Source organism: Gorilla gorilla, chromosome 23, assembly GCF_029281585.2.
Source record: "Gorilla gorilla gorilla isolate KB3781 chromosome 23, NHGRI_mGorGor1-v2.1_pri, whole genome shotgun sequence".
In the NCBI taxonomy this organism is placed as follows: domain Eukaryota; kingdom Metazoa; phylum Chordata; class Mammalia; order Primates; family Hominidae; genus Gorilla; species Gorilla gorilla.
The window spans coordinates 35064026-35083132 of NC_086018.1; the positions used below are offsets into that span (position 1 = coordinate 35064026).

Consider the following 19107-nt stretch of genomic DNA (forward strand, 5'->3'; position numbering starts at 1 on the left):
TCTGTTCTAACACTCACTCGGCTTGCTGGGTCCTAGTGTTGCCTCATTCTTCCGGGACTGTGCCTTTGCACGTGCTCTTCCCTGCCTCGAATATCCTTCCCGGATATTCCCACCTGGACCACCTCTGAACCCCAGCCCAAGTCTCACAGCCTCCGGGCAGCTTGCCTTGACTTGCCCAGTCCACGCTCCCCTCTGGCCCCTTCCCACTGGATCATCCCCACTGCTCCTGGGGTCAGGAGCCAGGTCCTTCAACCCTGTGGCCTCAGCATAGTGCTGGCACATGGTTGGAGCCCGAGGCTTTATTCAGTGGCTCAAAGAATGCAAAGGGAGTGAGTGTCGCACTGGAGGGGGCCTTGGCAGACAGGGAGCTGGGAGACAGGAGTCTATGCCTGTCTAGGCTCCACTCCTAACCCCCAGTGCCACTATGAGGATGTCTTAACCGCCTCTCTGAGCCTCAGTTTCCTCCTAAGGTTCCAAAAGGAGACGATTGCTCCTCACATCCCTCTGACCTGAGGGTCCCCAAATGATTGCCTTCCTGGCATTTCTTCTGGGACCTGGGCAGCTGCCCTGGAGGCCCCAGCCCTCAGTGGCCACGCCCACTGCCACTGAGCCCACCTTGGCCTTCTGGACACTTGTCAAACAGGCTGAGCAGGAAGCAGGGGCTGCTCCAGTCAAGGGCATGAGGCTGGTGCCTGGGTCCCATTCAAACTCCAGCAGCGGGGCTTGGCTCAGGCAGCTTTATTCCAAAGGGCAGCTGAGCTCACCTCCCAGTGAGGGTCTGGGCTGTGAGGGCCCAGGTGGCAGGCAGGGGTGGGGCAAGGACCCTGGAGTCAGGACTTCCCCACCTTTTGGCTTACAGTGGCAGCAGGCCCACCTGGCAGTCTCCAGGGCTCTGAGGGTCCCCTCCTATGGGAGCACCTTCCATTCCCAGATCCCAAGTTAGACCAGGGGCTTCCGAAGCTGGAATCTGCTCTCTGGAGGCAAGGCTGCCCAAACAGCCTCTATACAGAGTGGGGCACACCTCAGACACTCCTGGGGATGTAGAACCAGCATTCTTGCTGCTGAGCCACTTCCTTGCATTGGGCAGCAGTGGAGGAAGGGGACGGAGGAGAGAGAATCGGGAGGCAGAAGGGCTGGGTGTGGGCCTGGGTCCTCAGGGGACGTCTTGACCCCCAGCTGCTGGCACTTCTCCATCCTTCTGCCATCACTGGAGCAGACATCAGGGACAAGACAAGATGCCACCTCCTGCCACCACAGGGCCTGCTCTCCCCCCACCACCAGAATACTTGTCCCCCTGCTTGGCAGTTGCCCTGGGCTCTCTGAGTCCAGGAGGTGGGCCCCGCTTTGCAGGGGGGCAGTTCCTCAGGTCACCACTTGCTGGATCCAGCTGATCACACCTGTGATGCGGGTGTAGACGCCGAAGTAGTTAGGCCGGCCACAGCCCAGGCCCCAGCTGACCAGCCCTGCCAGGAACCAGCGGCCACTGAGTGCCTTGCACACCAGCGGACCACCTGAGTCACCCTGAAAGGGGGAAAGGAGAAAGGACTGAAGCAGGGTAAGGGCACCCCCTTTTCCAGGTGAAGAGCCATAGGGATTAAGTCCTGACTGTTGGGAATTGACTGGGTGCCAGAGTCACGTTCAGTCTTAAAGCTCTGCTTTCCCCTCGCCTGCTAAATGGAGAGAGCCCAAGCCAGCCCTCCCCGGCCTCCAGCCAGCCTGGGACCTCCTGGAACTGTGGCTGTGTCCCCACGCCCCCACTCTGCCTCCGCCTCCCTTCTGTGGCTGACACCCCTTTCTTCTTCCATGCATCCACCTCACTGTGGGACCCTGGGCCTAGTGCCTTGTGGTGGGCAAGGAGCAGAACTGGGTTTGGGCCTAACACCTGCCTGTCACAGCATCTCTTCTGATCTGTGGCTCTGCAACCTTGGGCAAGCTCCTCAACCTTTCTAAGCCCCAGTCTCCTCTTCTGTAAAGTAGGGGTGGCCATCACCACCTTGCTGGGAGGATGGGAGGCTTCAGCAGGCTGATGTGAGCAAAGGGCCAGACCCTGGTGATGTGGGCAGCATCCTTTCTCCCTCCTCTCTCCCTCCCACGCCCGGGGGACTCACCTGACAGGCATCCTTCTTGCCCTTGAGGTAGCCGGCACACAGCATGCGTGGCGTCACCTGGTAGCGATAGGCCTCGCTGCACAGGTCCTGTGGGATCAACTGCACATCCACTTTCTGCAGAGCGTTGCTGATGGGGCCTGTCCGTGGTCAAGGGCAGAAGTGAGATCTCAGGAGCCTGGAGCCCCTGTTCTCTATTCTCCCTAACATTATTCCCTTTGCATCTCAGGAGCCTACTTCTCTCCTGCTCTGCCCACCCTTACCCCTGCTGGGGTCGCACCTGCCCCTCTGCCTCCCTGTCACTTTATTCTAGCTCTTTCTCTGTGGGGTTCATGGTGACAGAGCCCCTGACCAAAGCCCATGTGGAGGGCCGGGCACGGTGGCTCATGCCTGTAATCCCAGCACTTTGGGAGGCTGAGGCAGACGGATCACCTGAGGTCAAGAGTTTGAGACCAGCTTGACCAACATGGAGAAACCCTGTCTGTACTAAAAATACAAAATTAGCTGGGTGTGGTGGCACATGCCTGTAATCCCAGTTACTCAGAAGGCTGAGGCAGGAGAACCGCTTGAACCCGGGAGGAGGGGGATCCGAGCCGAGATCGCGCCATTGCACTCCAGCCTGGGCAACAAGAGCGAAACTCCGTCTCAAAAAAAAGAAAAAAGCCCGTGTGGATGAGTGTCTTCCTCCAGCTTCTTGTCCCCCACCTCTGTCTGCTGAGGCACCTCTGGGCTCTGGCTGGCTCCTCGCTGCTCTGTTACAGCACCTGCGGATGTCTGCGAAGCCCACATCTGACCCCTTCATGGTTTCCTTAGAACTCTGCAGTGCCCCAACTCTGCAGTCTGCCCTAGCGCTTCTCCACGAGGGCTGCATATCACAGTCCCCCGGGGAGCCTTGATATGCAGTTTTTCTTGAAACTCCCCGTATGGTTCTAAGGTGCAGGTAGGAGGGAGAACTCCTGGCCCAAGATCCTTATGCTGGCCGGCAAGGCCCTGTCTGCCGTTCTAGTTGCTCCTCGCCCAGGCACGCCTGCCCCCCACCTCAGCCCCTCTGGCAGGCTGCGGATGTTCTCACATCTTCTTGTCTTGGCACCTGTGTCTTCACCTGAATGTCTTTCCCCTTTGTCTGAATGTTGCCAACTCATCTTCCAGGCCTCAGCTTAAACAACCCTCCCCTGGAAGCCTCCCCTGACCCTAGCTGGGCAGCAGCCTCCTCTGTGTCTCCACTGTTCCTGCATCTCCCCATCCATGTCAGCTCTTACCACTGTCTGTCTCCCCCGAGAATGTTCTCTCTTCATCCTTATGTACCCTTCCCCTAACCCCACGCCTGGTACGTACTTGGTGCTCAGAAAGTGTCATTGAGTGACTGAATGAGTGAAGGAATAGTGAATGAACCAGCCTTTGCTTTGCCATGACCACTGCCATCCCCTTGGGTAAGTCACTGTTCCTCTGAGCCTCAGTTTCCCCATCCTTAAAATATCTCTGCGGCCCCGCCTGCTTCCAGATTGTAAGTCACTGTACACATTTTTGAAGCCACCAACACTAACGCTGCAGGGCATGTCTGTAGGTTTGCCAGCTGGGTCTGTGTTCCGAAAACTGTGCGGTGGCCGTCAGGGACTCTGGTCAGTGAACGTAGAAAGGGGAGAGACCCTGTTTCTGAGAGCAGTAGCAGGAAGAGCAGGGGCTCTGGAGGCAGCCAGCCCTGGGTTCTAATCTCTGCTCCAGTCCTCTCTGGCTGTGTGACTTACAGCAACATGTCTCTGAGCCTTGGTTTCTCCATCCATAAAATAGGGCCACAGCATCCGCCCCTAGGGCTGTTGGGTGGATTATATGAAGTCAAGTTCCCCTAAAATCCAGCCTGGATGTGGAAAGTGCTAGTAATTAAGAGCTTCCGCCCTTGCAGCCCAAGGAGCAGCAGGTGGAGCTTGCACGTGGGCAGTGGCTTCCCAGACCTGCCCCTTTGCCCCACACATAACGCCCTTCCAGAAGGAAGGGAAGAGCTAGGAGGGGAGGGGCAGGGGCCTACGGGCCGCATTAAATGGTGGTTTTCTACCGTAAAATTCAGCCCAATTTGAATCCCAGCACTAGAGGGCCTACGGGGTGGAGCCCCGGGACTCCCAGCCCCGCCCTTCTCCAGGCCAGGTGTTACGGAGCAGATCCGCACGGTCTCCCTCCGCCTCCCGCCGCCAGTCCCCGCTGCTCACCGCCCTCGCGCAGGGCGCCCCAGCCTGTAATCCAGCAGTGCAGGCCGGGCTCGAAGAAGTGGGAGCGCGCGGGCAGGCAGACGGGGCGCACGGCGGCCGAGCGCACCACCGGGTGGTCGAGCTGCAGCAGCGCCACGTCGTAGTCATGGCTGTCCTCTTCGTGGTACGGGTGCAGGAGCAGGCGGCTCACTTTGAAGGACACCTCTCCAGGCCAGCGCGAGTTCTGCCACACCTTGCCCAGGAACACGGTCCACAGCACCGTGGAGGCCATGCTGGGGTGGGGTGGGGTGGTGTGGGTTGGGGTGAGGTGGGAGGAAGCTGCCTCTCCCCATCCAGGGACCCTCAAGATAGCCAGATCCCCGCTCGGGACAGTGCCCTCCACACCCAGCCCTCCCTTCCCTCCCTGAAGGTCGCCCAGCTGGTGGTACAGCGTTCAGCCTTCACCCACTCGGCCTGCCTGGGTTCCACGCCCCAGCTTCATCCCTCCCTAGACATGTGTGTGCCTCTCTAAGCCTCTGCCACCTCATCTGCAAATGGGAATGGCATTTTCTACTCGAATGTTCTTGAGAGAATCCAATAAGACCGTGTATCTAAAAAATGTAGCACAGTGCCAGGCCCCCGACACAGATTTCTTTTTTCCTGTGCGCTTTACAGACCCAGGCTGCTCTGAATTCCCTGAGGCTGGTGGGTCCTAGTGGGGAGCGGGTGGGAGTTGAGCGTGGAGGAATTGGACTGCGGCAGTCAGCTGCCTGGGTGGCAGATGGGCAGCCTTCGGGTCTCTACCCTCTACCTGAGGGCAGTGGGGAGCCTGAGATGGGGTTAAAGAGAGCTAGGTGGTCAGAGCACCCTGCGTCCCAGAGAGGATACAAAAGGGGATCCCTGTGCAGGGCCTGGGGGCGGGATTTGGAGCCCAGATCTGTCTGGGGGTGGATTGGGGGAGGTTTCAGCCCACCAAGCAGATGGGAACGATGGCCATGAGGCCTGATGAGATGTCCCCTGGGGGCTCCCCAGCCCCACCTGCTACCTCGTGTCACACTTCGGGGAGTGTCATAGCTTATGACCAGGTTGGGCAGTTCTGTCCTTTACTGCATCCCCAGCATCTAGCACAGCCCCTGGCACATAGTAGGAGCACAAGTGTTGCTGAATGAGTGAATGAGATGAATGAATGAATTACTGGCCCAACTTAAAGTAAGATACCAAAAGTACATGGCAGAGAGGTGGAACAATGTATCCAGGGACCCAGAAGGTCCTGGTGGAGCCAGGACTAGAACTCACGTCACAGTAGCCTGTCTGGGGGGTCCACCACCCTTCCCTCTATCTGCAAACAGCTCAGACACAGTGCACCTCCCACCGGGCCTTCCCTGCCCTTGTCTCTTACTGCCTAGGCTCCCACACCCTCCCGCTCACCTGTCCTCCTGGAAGCAGTGGGCAGCTGTTATCACCCAGCGGTCAGCGATGAGGGCCCCCCCACAGATGTGTCGACCCCGAACCTGGAGGCTGGCCTGCCATGGCCACTCACCCTCGGAGGACACAGCTCCACCAACAATGCGGCTGGAGGGGCCCTGGAGGCCACAGTCTGGGGATGGGGGCAGGTGGTGGGGTGGACAGAGGAGGAGGGGAAGGGGAGAAGCAGACAGAGAGGAAGGGCAAAGGAAAGAGATGGAGAGACAGAGAACAGGAGAATGATGGAGGGGGAGAGACCATCAGGACCCAGGCAAGGGGGCAGAGGATGGAATAGAGAGAGACCAGGGGACAACAGTGAGATTTCCCTCCAGCTTCCTGCTGTGGGCACCCCCTCCCTCCCAAGCTCCAGGGCCCCGGCAGCCGGGCAGGGCTCACCACAGTGCTCCTCATCCGAGCCGTCCCTGCAGTCGGGCCGCCCATCACACTGCGGGTTGGGCTTCTTCACGCAGCTCCGGTCCTCACACTGGAAGGTGAATGTCCCACATGGCACCCCTGGGACAGAGGGGATGGGGACAGGGCACAGAAGGTGGGTCTCTGAGCCCCAAGGAAACCTTCCAAAGTGGGGTGCAGGAACGATGGAGCCAGAAGAGCCAGGAGGTGACTAGAGAGTCTTTTCCTGAGTCTCCTTTAGGGTCTCCTAAAAGCAGCCCTTGTCCCCCCGCCCCCACAGCCCCTCCACTCAGACTGGCCTATTGAGCACAAAGTGGTGTCTCCATTCTCAGACTGGAGATCCTGACCACAAGATCATGCCTCCCCCTCCAGTGTGGAACTTCAAGGCAGAACTGTGCCTCCACTTTTAGACCAGGGTCCCCACCTAGCCTGGCAGTCTCCCAGGCTCTGGCCCTGCCCGGTTGTCCACCTTTTCCTCCCTGCTCTTCACTGTAAAGAACTTTCCACTCCACCACTTGGTCTTTGCCTCTCTCCTTTCCTCCTGCCTATTTAAGTTTTAGCTCTCACCAAGGGCCAAACGCCTACCTCCTCCAGGAAGCTTTTCATGTCTGACCTCCTCCCTGCCCTCCAATCTTCCTACAAGGCAGGAGAGTCACCCATCATATCCTCCTACTAACAGATGAGCCTTCAAAGGCAGGGCCTGCATCTCTGCTGTTTTATTCCCACTTCCTTACTGCACCTTGCCTATCGCTGGGTAGCCTGCAAGTGTTGGTCAGTTGGTCAGTTGGATGGGTAGATGGATGGATGGATAAATAGACCCAGACAGAAGACTGAGCAGACAAGCCAATGGGTGGAGTGGTGGTCCATTAGGGAGACTGACAGACAGCTAGAAGGGGTTGGTGGGTGTTGAGAGGAGAAGCTAGAAGGTTGGATAAATGCGTGGATGTAAGGACCAGTGGACAGACAGGGGGCTAGGGAGATCAGTGGATGGGTGGATGGATGGGTAGATGGATGGATGGATGATGGATGGGTGGATGATGGATGGATGATGGATGGATGGATGGATGGATGATGGATGGGTGCATGGATGGATGGATGGCTGATGAATGGATGGATGATGGATGGATGGATGATGGATGGTTGGATGATGGATGGATGATGGATGGAGGGATGATGGATAGATGATGGATGGATGGATGGATGATGGATGGATGGATGATGGATGGATGGATGGATGATGGATGAATGGATGGATGAACGGATGATGGATGGATGGATGATGGATGAATGGATGGATGAACGGATGATGGATGGATGATGGATGAATGGATGATGGATGGATGATGGATGAATGGATGATGGATGGATGGATGGATGGATGGATGAATGGATGATGGATGGATGATGGATGAATGGATGATGGATGGATGGATGATGGATGGATGATGGATGAATGGATGATGGATGGATGGATGGATGGATGGATGAATGGATGATGGATGGATGATGGATGAATGGATGATGGATGGATGGATGATGGATGGGTGCATGGATGGATGGATGATGGATCGATGGATGATGGATGGATGAATGATGGATGAATGGATGGATGATGGATGGATGGATGATGGATGGATGGATGGGTGATGGATGATGGATGGATAGATGATGGACGGATGATGGATGGATGGATGGATGATGGATGATGGATGGATAGATGATGGACAGATGGATGATGGATGAATGGATGATGGATGGATGGATGGGTGATGGACGGATGGATGATGGATGGATGGATGGATGGATGGATGGATAGATGGATGATGGATGGATGATGGATGGATGGATGGATGGATAGATGGATGATGGATGGATGGATGATGGACGGATGGATGATGGATGGATGATAGATAGATGGATGGATGGATGGATAGATGGATGATGGATGGATGGATGATGGACGGATGGATGATGGATGGATGATAGATGGATGGATGGATGGATGGATAGATGGATGATGGATGGATGGATGATGGACGGATGGATGTTGGATGGATGGGTGGATGATGCATGGATGATGCATGGATGATGAATGGATGGGTGGATAGATGGATGATGGATGGATGGATGATGGACGGATGGATGATGGATGGGTGGGTGGGTAGATGGATGGATGGATGGATGAATGGATGGATGGATGGATGGATGGAACAGTGGCCATACAGACCGGTAGTCAGCCAAACCAATAAATGGGTAGATTGACAGTTTGATGATAGGGAGATTGATGGTTGCACAGGTCAGTAGATGCATAGATAAATGGGTAGCTGTATGAATCGATGGACAGACGGTGATTGGAGACCAGAAGATGGATGGATGGATGGATGGATGGATGGATGGATGGATGGACAGACATGCAGATGTAAATACAGAGGGGTTGGTGGGTGTTGAGAGGAGAAGCTAGAAACCTTTGCCGAAGCATGTAGCAGGCCTAGACTGCCTTTGGTGTCCCTCCAGACACTCGGCCAGGCCCTGCCCTACCTTCCTGGCACTGCTCTTCATCGCTGCCGTTGAAACAGTCAGGCTGCCCATCACAGACCTTGGGCAGTGAGATGCATGTGCTGTCCTCTTTGCACTGGAATGTGGCTCTGCAAACTGTGTGGGGACACAGAGAGGGGACAGGTGGGAGGAAGCCAGAGGGGCCAGCCGGGGCTTGGCGATGCCTGTAGGTGTGCTGTATTGCACATTACCGATCACACATCCCTTTCTCTGCTACTTTATTTTTATGTCTCGCTCTTGTCACGAAGGCTGGAGCGCAATGGCATGATCTCACTGCAACCTCCCAGGTCCAAGCGATTCTCCTGCCTCAGACTCCCAAGTAGCTGGGATTAATTACAGGCTCCTGCTACCATGCCCAGCTAATTATTGTATTTTTAGTAGAGATGGGGTTTCACCATGTTGGCCAGGCTGATCTTGAACTCCTGACCTCAGGTGATCCGCTCGACTCAGCCTCCCAAAGTGCTGGGATTACAGGCTTGAGCCACTGCGCCCGGCCTCTTTCTCTGCTACTTTACACCCAAAGTTTCACAGCAACCCTGTGAGATACCCCATTTCACTGGTGGAAACAGATGAGGTGACTCGTCCAAGGTCACTTGGCTGAGCCAGAACTTGAAGCCAGATGTTCAGTTTCCGAATATGAGGTACCTCCCCCAGCACCATGGCAGGATCATCCCCCTGCCATGAACATCTCGCTTCCCTCTTCCCACATATTTAAACCTTTGACAGGGCAGAGGAGGGGAACATCTCCCTCACCCATTCTATTCCTTCCTGGAAGGCTGGCTGGGACAGGGGCTGGGGGTGATGGCCCTGAGCTGGAAGTCAGGAGACCTGGCTCCCCACTTCTCCCTGCCACTGTCCCACGAGGTGGTCTCGGGGAGGCTGCATTCCTGGTCTGTCTCATTTTGCCACCCCGGCACAGTGAGAGAACTCCACTTCCTGGATGCTCATAATGGAAGCTGCATGTAGAAGTGGGGTCTCCACTCAGCTCAGAGCAGGAAAGGTGAGGAGGGAGAAGGGATGGGCGGGGAGAGGAGGGATGCGCGGGCCGGTTACTCACCGCAGTTTCTCTCATCCAGGCCGTTGGGGCAGTCCTTGACCCCATCACAGGCAGGGACGCAGAGTCCATTCACAGAGCAGAGGAACTCTCCAGGGCAGGCTGCAAAACCACAGGGGACCGTGGAGGCAGGCAGGGCGCCATTAGGCCATGCATAGCCGCGAAGGCGCACAAAGACACGCATGCACCTGTTCACTCACACGCGCATGGACAGGCACCCACAGACGTGGTCCTGGGCACCTGTGTACACAGTCCAAGCAGACATACATATCCAGACACACACACAGAATACACAACACACACTTGGATATGTATGAGTGTGTATTCCTGCAAACCCTTGTGGCTGCCTTGCACACGTGGGCACACAAAGCTGCATAAATTTGTGCAAGCACAAGCGCACACACACACACACACACTCTCTCTCTCCTTTTGTTCAGCCTCATAAGCAGCTGCCCACAGCCCCCTTGGTGGTTCCAGGGATGGCCAAGAGGCAGCGAGTCGCTGCAGGGGGTTCCCCCAGCTGCCCATACTCACGGTCCGACTGGTTGTACAAGCCATAGTGCACCCGCACACCAGGCCCAGTGAGGGAGATCTGGGAGGTGAAGTTGATGGTGATCCCGGCCGTGGCCACCACGGGGATCCTCTCGGCGTAGGGCTGCAGGATGCGCAAGCCACACAGCCTGGGGGGAATCAGAGATGACTCAGGGCTGCACTGGCTGATCTCCTGGGTCCCGTGCACAGACAGAGCAAGGACAGGCAGCCAGAGGGGCAGGGGGAGCTGCACGCCCGCTGTGCCTCCTCTGCCCTGATTTCTCCCTTAGATGAGTGCTCACCCCCAGAGTCATCTTCTAGAAAGTAGCCTGGCTATGTCACTGCCCTGCTCAAAAATCTTCAATGGCTCCCCATTGCCTGCCAGATAAAACTCAATTCTAGTCACAGTCACCTGTGAACTGTGAGGTTCTAGCAAGTCAGGGTCCTTCTTTGAGCCTCACCTTCCTCCCTTATAAAACAAGAAAAATTGGCTGGGCGCAGTGGCTCACACCTATAATCCCAGCACTTTGGGAGGCTGAGGTGGGTGGATCACCTGAGGTCGGGAGTTCGAGACCCCCCTGACCAACATGGAGAAACCCCGTTGCTACTAAAAATACAAAATTAGCCAGGCATGGTGGCACATGCTTGTAATCCCAGCTACTCGGGAGGCTGAGGCAGGAGAATTGCTTGAACCCAGGAGGCAGAGGTTGCGGCGAGCCGAGATCGTGCCATTGCACTCCAGCCTGGGCAATAAGAGCGAAACTATGTCAAAAAAAGAAAGAAAGAGACAGAAGGAAGGAAGGAAGGAGGGAAAGAAGGAAGGAAGGGAGGGAGGGAAAAAGAGAGAAAGAAAGAGAAAGAGAGGAAGAAAGAAAGAAAAGAAAGAAAGAAGAAAGAAAAAGAAAGAAAGAAAGAAGAAAGAAAGAAAGAGAAAGAGAGAGAGAAAGAAAGAAAGGAGGGAGGGAGGGAAAGAAAAAAGAAAAGAAAAAGAGAAAGAAAGAAAGGAAAAATTATTTCTGTTGACCTTGAATCTGACAAAAGGCTTCAATGTGTCAGTTGAGGCAAAAGCCCTTGACTGCCCCACTGTCCACAGATGTGCACGGTCATTTGCCTTGAGCTTGGTGTGGGACGAGGGGGCAGCAGTGCTCCCCATTTAGGCACCAACCCTCCTGCCTCCCTGTGACACTGTGGGCTTGAGGGAAGGACCAGTCCTTCTCCCATGACCAGTAGCTTAGTGCTGATGGGCAGCACCTTCTCTGTGCATGGCCACACGGGGTGGGACCACCCCCAGCTGTGGGAGCACCCTCACATCCCTGCTGGACAACACCGCCCCTGCACCCCTGCCACACCACCACCAAGAAGATACCGTTGTTCAAACAGAGCAGGTGGGGGAATCTCCAGAGAGGCTGAGTCTTTCTCTCCTACCAGAGAACAGGTAGGAGCCCTCCCATCTCCAGCGCATGGGCCCAGGGGTTCCTCCTGCAGAGAGTCCGGTGCACCTCACCCCACAGAGCAAGTGGGCAGCGGCATGACTTCACAGAGTGGGTGCAGCCACTCCCCCAGGACAGTGGGACCCTCCCTCCACAGCAGCCGGGGGTTCCTTTTCATCCCAGGTGGGACACCCTTGCAGAACAGATGGGGACAGCTTCATCAGCTCATAGAAATGCCCCCCACAGAGCAAATCAGAGTGCTTTGCAGATGGGGGAAACACACTCAGGGTGCAGGTTGAAAATCTGCAGGGAGAGCTGAAAATGCCCCTGGCAGAGAAAGCAGATGGAAATCCAGAGAGCATCAGGAATGCCCCTGAAGGCCAGTGGGGACATCCCACAGCAAATCCAACACCCTGCGGAGCCGGCCATGATTCCCAAGGGCCAGGCACTTCCCCAGAACTTCTAGAATGTGGTAAGCACTTAACCGTTCAATAAGTTCATCAATTCCTTAGCCACCGAACAGCTGAAGATGAGCTTTGAGGCTGTTTTAACATCTCCAGGTGTGTGGCTGGGGCTGAGCCTCATTGGCTATGGCATCACAAGGCCTCGTTGCACGGGGATTCTGAGGTTCAAGCAGCACCTCCACCCAGGGAGGGAGGAATTGCTCTCATCCCATTTTACAGATGAGGCTCAAGAGCGCAGGAGCCAAGGTAGAGCCAGAATCTTGCCTCAGGACCCAGAAGAGCTCACCTAGCTTGCTTGAGGGGAGGGCTCCGAATTCCCACTGCAACAGGAGCTCTGAGGTCTGAGCCCCCTACATGCCCCATGTCCTCCACATGCCTGGCCTAGACTCTGGCATCCCCCTAAGTCTATCTGGCCACAGTGACCACAATCTTACCCTTACACCAACCAGCAGTTCTCAAAGCACAGTCAGGGGACCCCTGGGGGTCCAAAAGTCATTTTTATAGTAACACTCAGATGTCATTTGCCTTTTTTGCCCTCATTCTCTCGTAAGGTGACAGGCGAGTTTTCCAGAGACTGATGTGTGACATCGGGACTGATTGAACTCGGAGGCAGATTCGAAGGTCCCACCTGTGGTCTGTGAAGCCAGTTGTTAAAGAAATGTACAAAAATGTAAAATGACAGCACTCTTGTCACTAAATGTTTGTACTTTTGGAGGATGCAACTAATTTTCATAGAATGTTACTTATATTCAAATGTGTAATGGGCTTATAATTATATTAAAAGAATTAATAAATATTTTTAAATTTTGTTTCAATTTCTAATGCTGCAAGTATAGATCTATAACCTGTATAAGCAAAAACTCTTTAGGGTACTCAGTCATTTTGCAGAGAGTAACTGGGTCCTGAGGCAGAACAGGTTGGGAGCCGCCACCCCCCACCATGGTTCCCCCAGCCCAGCAGGGCCGGTGGGGGATGAGGCACCGCCAGGGGGCGCCCCTGAGCAAGCCTGGCCCTCTTGCCCTCGTAAAACCCAGGAAACGCAGGTTTTGATGTCTGTTTGTCTATAAAGTTATCATGGATTGTTTTCCTCACAGAAGGACCTCAGGAAGTAGACAGGGGAGCCAGGGGTTGGGAAGGACTAGTCCGGGGAATGAGGAGTCAAGCGCATCCCATGGGCCTTGGGGTGTCCCTCCCACAGTCACAGGGAGATTGTGGAGAGACAGAGAAGGAACCCAAGCCGGGGTTGGAGGGGAGTGGAACATTTCACCCTAGAAGCAACTGCGTTGAGGACCTGTAGTGTCACCCAAGCCTTGGGCAGGGGCTGTAAGGCAAAGACACCTGTGCCTGCTACAGGAAGTTCTCTCAACCTCCAGGGAGAGTCCTAGAACCAGTCTGTAGCTGGCAGCAACCTTTCCCCAGGGCCTCACCGTGTACCCGGGAACCTGTCTGTCTGGGCGGTGTTTGGTTCTCACTCTGGAGGCCTGGAGCACGGGTAGAGGTGGTGGAATCCCTGGAACAAGCGTCTGCTTAGAAAGCGCCAGAGAGGAATTCAAGGCAGCGGCTGAAATCTAGTGGCCCAAGCGGAGTCACTCAGCGTAAAGACAATCTGTTTATGCAGCATGTAGAAATTGCTTCATTGAGTCGCGAGCTAACTTCACATAATAATCCAGATTCCTGCTCCTCTAGAAGGAGAAGAGGAAGAGGAAGGAGGAGGAGGAGGAGAAGAAGAAGGAGGAGGAGGAGGAGAAGGAAGAGAAGGAGAAATAGATGAGGAGGAAGGGAGAAGAAGGGAAAAGGAGAATAAGGAAGAAGAAAGAAGAAAGAGAAAGAAGAGGAAGAAGAAGGAGAAGGAGAAAAGAAAGAAAGAAAGAAGAAAGAAACAAAGAAAGAAAGAAAGAAAGAAAGAAAGAAAGAAAGAAAGAAAGAAAGAAAGAAAGAAAGAACAAACCCCGAAAACACCACTGGACTACCCTACCCCCCATCATAGACTCTAGCCCTGGCCTGGCCCCTTGGCCCATCTGAGTTTTCTGTTTCTGCTGCAGAACTTTCTGGGGGAGGGTGCACATTCTCTGGCTCTCCAGTGCCTCCCGTCCAACAAGTGCTCCCCTCTAGCCCTCTCCAAGAAGCACCAGAAGCCTGACTGCTGCGATGCCTGCCAGTTCATCTTGGCTACAAAGTACTGAGTGTCTGAAGGCACATTTTTGCACCGTGTGGCCTGCCTTGCTTCCTCACCTCTCTGGATATGGGGAATATTTCCTTCTTGCCTCATCCAGGAGGTAGACAGGGACCCTGTCAGGATGTACTGCCTGGAGGGATAAATGCATGGATGGGTGGATGGATGGAAGGGTGGGGAGAACACAAGAAGGAAGAAGGAAAGAAGGGTGCGTGGGTGGATGAATGCACACCCCCCGTGCCCTTACCTACAGACAGGTTAAAGGGGAAGGAGGGTCACAGAAGGCAAGTGCTGAAGAGGGGAGGAGAGCAGCACCTGGCATTGCCAGAGCTCTAGACCTGGGGCTGCAGAGCTGAACTGGCAGCTTGGCTTTGCCCCAGGAACAAGCTGTGTGACCTTGGGTCACCCTCAGCAAGCTTTAGTTTTCACATTTGTAAAACAGGGGTGATCGTATCTCCCTTGTGGCATGGTTTAAGGCATGCATAGGAAATGACTTCTTTGAAGCACTTGCTGACATCAGGCTGTGAGCTCATGGAGGAAGCAGCTTGCGCTCTCCTGCACGGCCAGCCCAGCTCAGGTCAGCCACACTGCAGTTCCCACCGAGTGTCTGTGGCTGCCAGCTGTGCTGGCCACTAGCGCTCCGGAGAACACAAGGGCCACCCCATAGCCAGGCCAGGCTGGGTCAGGGGTGGCTCCAGCTGGCCTAGGGAACCCATGGTTCTGCCTGTCCCCACTGGCTGGGAGTGAGTGGAAATGGTGGGGCGAATCACAAGAGAAGTGATGTCACAGGAGAGGAAGCTGGCAGGAGGCAGGTTCCCAGAAAGGGGGAAGCCTGTGCTTCGGTGGCAGCCCGTGAGAGTGGCTTCTGCGAAATGGAGCAGCCGTGGCCAGATCTCACGGGCCAAGTCCCTCTGCCACTCCCAGGCCACTCAAGGGCCTGAGGCCTCAGCTGGGCTCAAGTGGGCACCGGGAGAAGCTAGGTAGAAAGTAGGCAGGTCAGGGGTGAAGGAGGCACCACAGTCTCAGAGGAGTCAGGTGAAGGGCCTAAGGATGCTTAGTCTATGGGGGGCCCAGGCCAGCCTTTCCTCATCACTACGCTGGCACTTGAGGGTTAAGATACCCTCTCCCCTGACCCGCCCTCTCCATCAATGGGCATTCTGGGCCAAAGGGCTGTACCCCCCCCCTCCCTAAAGTGCCTTGTCTGAAAATCTGCTCTTCCCTAGACCTCTCATGTCTTTGCCACCCACACAAGCAGATTTCCAACAAATGCTCATTCTAAGAATTTCTCAGCATCTACATGGGTTGATCACTATCGCCCATGATCATAACTAGAGGGCACACTGGCCCAGTGTGGATGGTTTGCAGGTGCCACCTCTGCCTTCCCTTCCACATTCATTCACACAGGAGGAGTCTGCGGGGAGGGGACAAGAGTCTGCCCCTGGGGACCCTGGACCCTTAATGAAAGTCTGAGAAGAAAGGGCTGGGACTTCCCAGGCCGCTCTGGAACTGGTGGGACAGCCACAGAAACTGTTGATCCCCCCACCCAGATGCCAGTGGGTTGGCTGGGGATGCCTTGGCTGAGGGAGTCATCAGCTGGCATGGGCCGCTAGAGGCTCAGAGGGAAGAATCGCACACGTGGACCACACACACATGCACATACACGTGCACAGACATGCATGAATGCATGCACGCACGCACACAGACATGCATCTGTGCACCCACGTGCACTCCAGATCAGGCTGCCTGGCCTTAACTCTGGCTCGAAGAGCTGGGTGACTTTGTGCAAATTACTTCGTCTCTCTGTGTCTTGGGTGTCTCACTGGTCTGTGAAGGCAGTACAGGCACCTGCTTCCTCGCTGGGTTATTGAGGCTGAAAGAGCCAGCACCATAAACCCCTCAGCTTGTGCCTGCCCAGAGCGGAGTGAGAGCCGGTGATGAATGCAGGTTTGTTGCACTTGACCTGCGCCCGCGTGTGCAATGTTCTCCACGCGTTGTCTCACTTAGTCTTCCCAGGGCGGGGGTCTCTTTCATGCCCTTTTTTCAGATGAGTTACCTGAGGCTGGGAGATGTAAGTCCTCGCCCAGGTAGGAAGCAGAGGAGACAGGTGCTGAGCCCTGGCCTGTCTGGCTTCGACACTTAAGCGCTTTCCACCTCACCAGCCTGACTTGGAATGGCGTTTGGCCAGGAATTAATAAACACAACTTGTACGGGAGACAATAGCTTCCTGATGGGTAAGCAATCAAAGATTGGGGCCCTGGGCTGGCCTGAACCCCTTGTTTCACAGACAAGGAAGAGGGTGCATCTAGGGATCCATGCAAACCCTGATGCCAGCCCCTGCTGAGCACTTCCACCCCCGTGTGGCAAGGGAGGACTGAACAGAGAGAGGGGGAGCTGTGGGGGCACAGGGAGCTGTCAGGCCTCATCTTCACCACCCAGCCACCGCTTGGCTACACCCTGAAGCCCATCTCCACCACTGAAAGGCAGAAAAGACAGGGACAAGAGGCCAAGTCCTTAGCCCTCGCTGGTCCCAGTTTCCCCACCTGTACCATAGGTTGGGTGCTAGGACCAGTTCAGCCCACACATTCTATAGCTCAATGGTGCTCAGATTCTGGCAAGATCCCTCCACCCTGTTGGAAGCTGTCCTAGTGCCTCAAATTCACCATCGAGGCATCATTCCTTTGGATTAGGGAAAAGACTCTCCCATCCGTGTTCCACACTCTCTCTGTCATTACCCAAGGGTAGCTCACGAAGTCCCTGTCTCCCCAGTACCCAGGCCCTTGCCCAACTGCATCAGGGAGGGAGGAGGGCCTTCCCACAGGAAGCACGGTGTGGAGCATCCTTTGGCCTGCTGTTTGTGGCTGTTGGGGGTATGGGAGAGACCCCATCTGTGGACCCATCTGCGTGCCACCTAATCCTGCTGAGCCTTGATTTCCTTCTCTGGGAAACGGGAATGGCGCCAATGACCACACAAGTTGTTGGGCCAATGCACTGAACGCCTGTCTTAGCACCTAACTCCAGGCCACCGAACCCCCCACAACCCCTGAATGCTGGGGCCCCGCCTCTGGCAAATGGAGTCGCCGAGGGGGTGAGGGATGAGACAGGGAGTGTCAGACCCAAGACTGTTCCTTCTCCTTTCTGGGCCTCCCTGAGACACAAAGTTCAGCTCTGGGGTAGGGAGGGAGGCAGGAAAACATGTTCTCATCATTCGCAGAACTGTGAATCATGGATCCATCTCAGGGTCACCCTGCGGGTTCCTGTGAGCGGGGGTGAAGCCAGCCATCCCCAGCCTAGGTGAGTAGCAAGGAGGCCTCAAGCGAGCTCCATGAGGGGTCAGGGCAGCCGTTCCCAGAGGTGCCCCCATCATGCTACAGAAGCCTTCTGCTCTCCAGACAGCACAGGCCTGACATCACTGAACCAGCATGCCACCCCAGCAGCACAGGCCTGATGTCACACTCCATCAGCATATCACCACCAAATGCAAAGCCCTGAAGGCACTGCTTCGCCATATCACCCCCAACAGCACAGGCCCAAAGTCACTCCCCATGTTACCGCCAACAGCATAGCCCTAAATCATACCTTGAGTATTTCTTCTCCTTTCTTTTAATCCTAGTCCCAGATAAATTGCAAAAAGGAGTCAAGCAAACCTTGTCATTCTTCGTCACCTTTTGTCTGGATGATCCTTTTGAATAGGATCAGCCAACAAGCAAATTACAAGTGTTGGTGATTGGGAACACAGACCCCAGAAATCCAAGAATTCTAGAGCCCCAGAGCCTTCCAATTTTGGCATCTTCCAAGACTGGCATCTTAGATATTCAAACTCTGTGAAATCAACAAATGACAAATCTTGCGTACTAGACTCTGAACCCATTAGGCCCCCAGAATTCCGAGGTTGGAAGGGAGGGCAGAGGCCCAACCTGCGATGAAGGATAGAGTCTCCTCTTTCCTGACGCTGATACGATGACTGTTTTCACCCCGGATTCCCAGGGAAAGGGTCTCCCTGGCTCTGCCATCACTGCTTCAATATTCCTCTTCTCTCTCCCCAAACCTCTGCTCCCCAACAATGGAGCCATGGGAGGGCCTCCCTCTCCCCTTGCCCACCCTCCCCGCTCTAAACAATATTACCTGCACCTGAGCCTCCTTCTCTCCCTCTGGGGATGCTGGGATGATCCACACATTTGAGATATGGAACCTCTCCCGTCTTAAATGTCCCCTTTCTTGAATTTCCTAGTTCTCTTTTCTTCCCAGACAAATGAAAACCTGTCCATACACCCTGTCTCTGTTTCCCTGCCTCCTTGCCCAGCCCAGGCCTCTGAAGCTGTCAGCACCACCCATGGCTTCCTGGTGGCCAGGCCCAGTGGGCACTTACCGGCCTCATGCCATAGTGACCCTGGCAACGGTGGTCGCTTAGCCTAACCCCACTGTCTCTTGCTCACATCTCTGGAAGGACTCACTTCTTTGTCAGAAACTTAGTTACCAGAGGGGGCAAGGGCAAGAGCAGGGAAGAGGGCAAGTGCCCCGTTGGGGATTCGGGGGATCCAGGGCACCCGTGATTTCCATGTTACCCTGTGCAATGGGATTGGGCCTGGCTGTGCAACAGGGGTTCATGATAAGGGAGAGGCACCTCTGATGGTACGCCTTGGGTTTAGAGGGAAGGCACCAAAGTGCCCATGAGTCCTTTGACTCTGGAAACATTTTATTGAAGGATTGAGGGTGCCAGAGGGAGTTACAGCACCCAAGAA

The 19107-nt window shown here is 55.2% G+C and overlaps 1 protein-coding gene across 1 annotated transcript in view; it reads right to left on the reverse strand.

Annotated features, from left to right (window-relative positions):
* Positions 1 to 723: 723 nt before the first annotated feature.
* Positions 724 to 19107, reverse strand: part of TMPRSS6 (transmembrane serine protease 6) — a 44560-nt gene continuing 26176 nt past the window's right edge. Inside the window, exons 11-18 of the mRNA XM_019017930.3 lie at positions 10305 to 10450; positions 9774 to 9872; positions 8699 to 8812; positions 6146 to 6262; positions 5714 to 5882; positions 4307 to 4578; positions 2109 to 2245; positions 724 to 1521 (exon numbers count right to left, since the gene is read on the reverse strand). Of these exons, the coding sequence (XP_018873475.1) occupies positions 1363 to 1521; positions 2109 to 2245; positions 4307 to 4578; positions 5714 to 5882; positions 6146 to 6262; positions 8699 to 8812; positions 9774 to 9872; positions 10305 to 10450 (1213 nt within the window). The 3' untranslated portion in view covers positions 724 to 1362. The remainder of the gene's footprint in view (positions 1522 to 2108; positions 2246 to 4306; positions 4579 to 5713; positions 5883 to 6145; positions 6263 to 8698; positions 8813 to 9773; positions 9873 to 10304; positions 10451 to 19107) is intronic.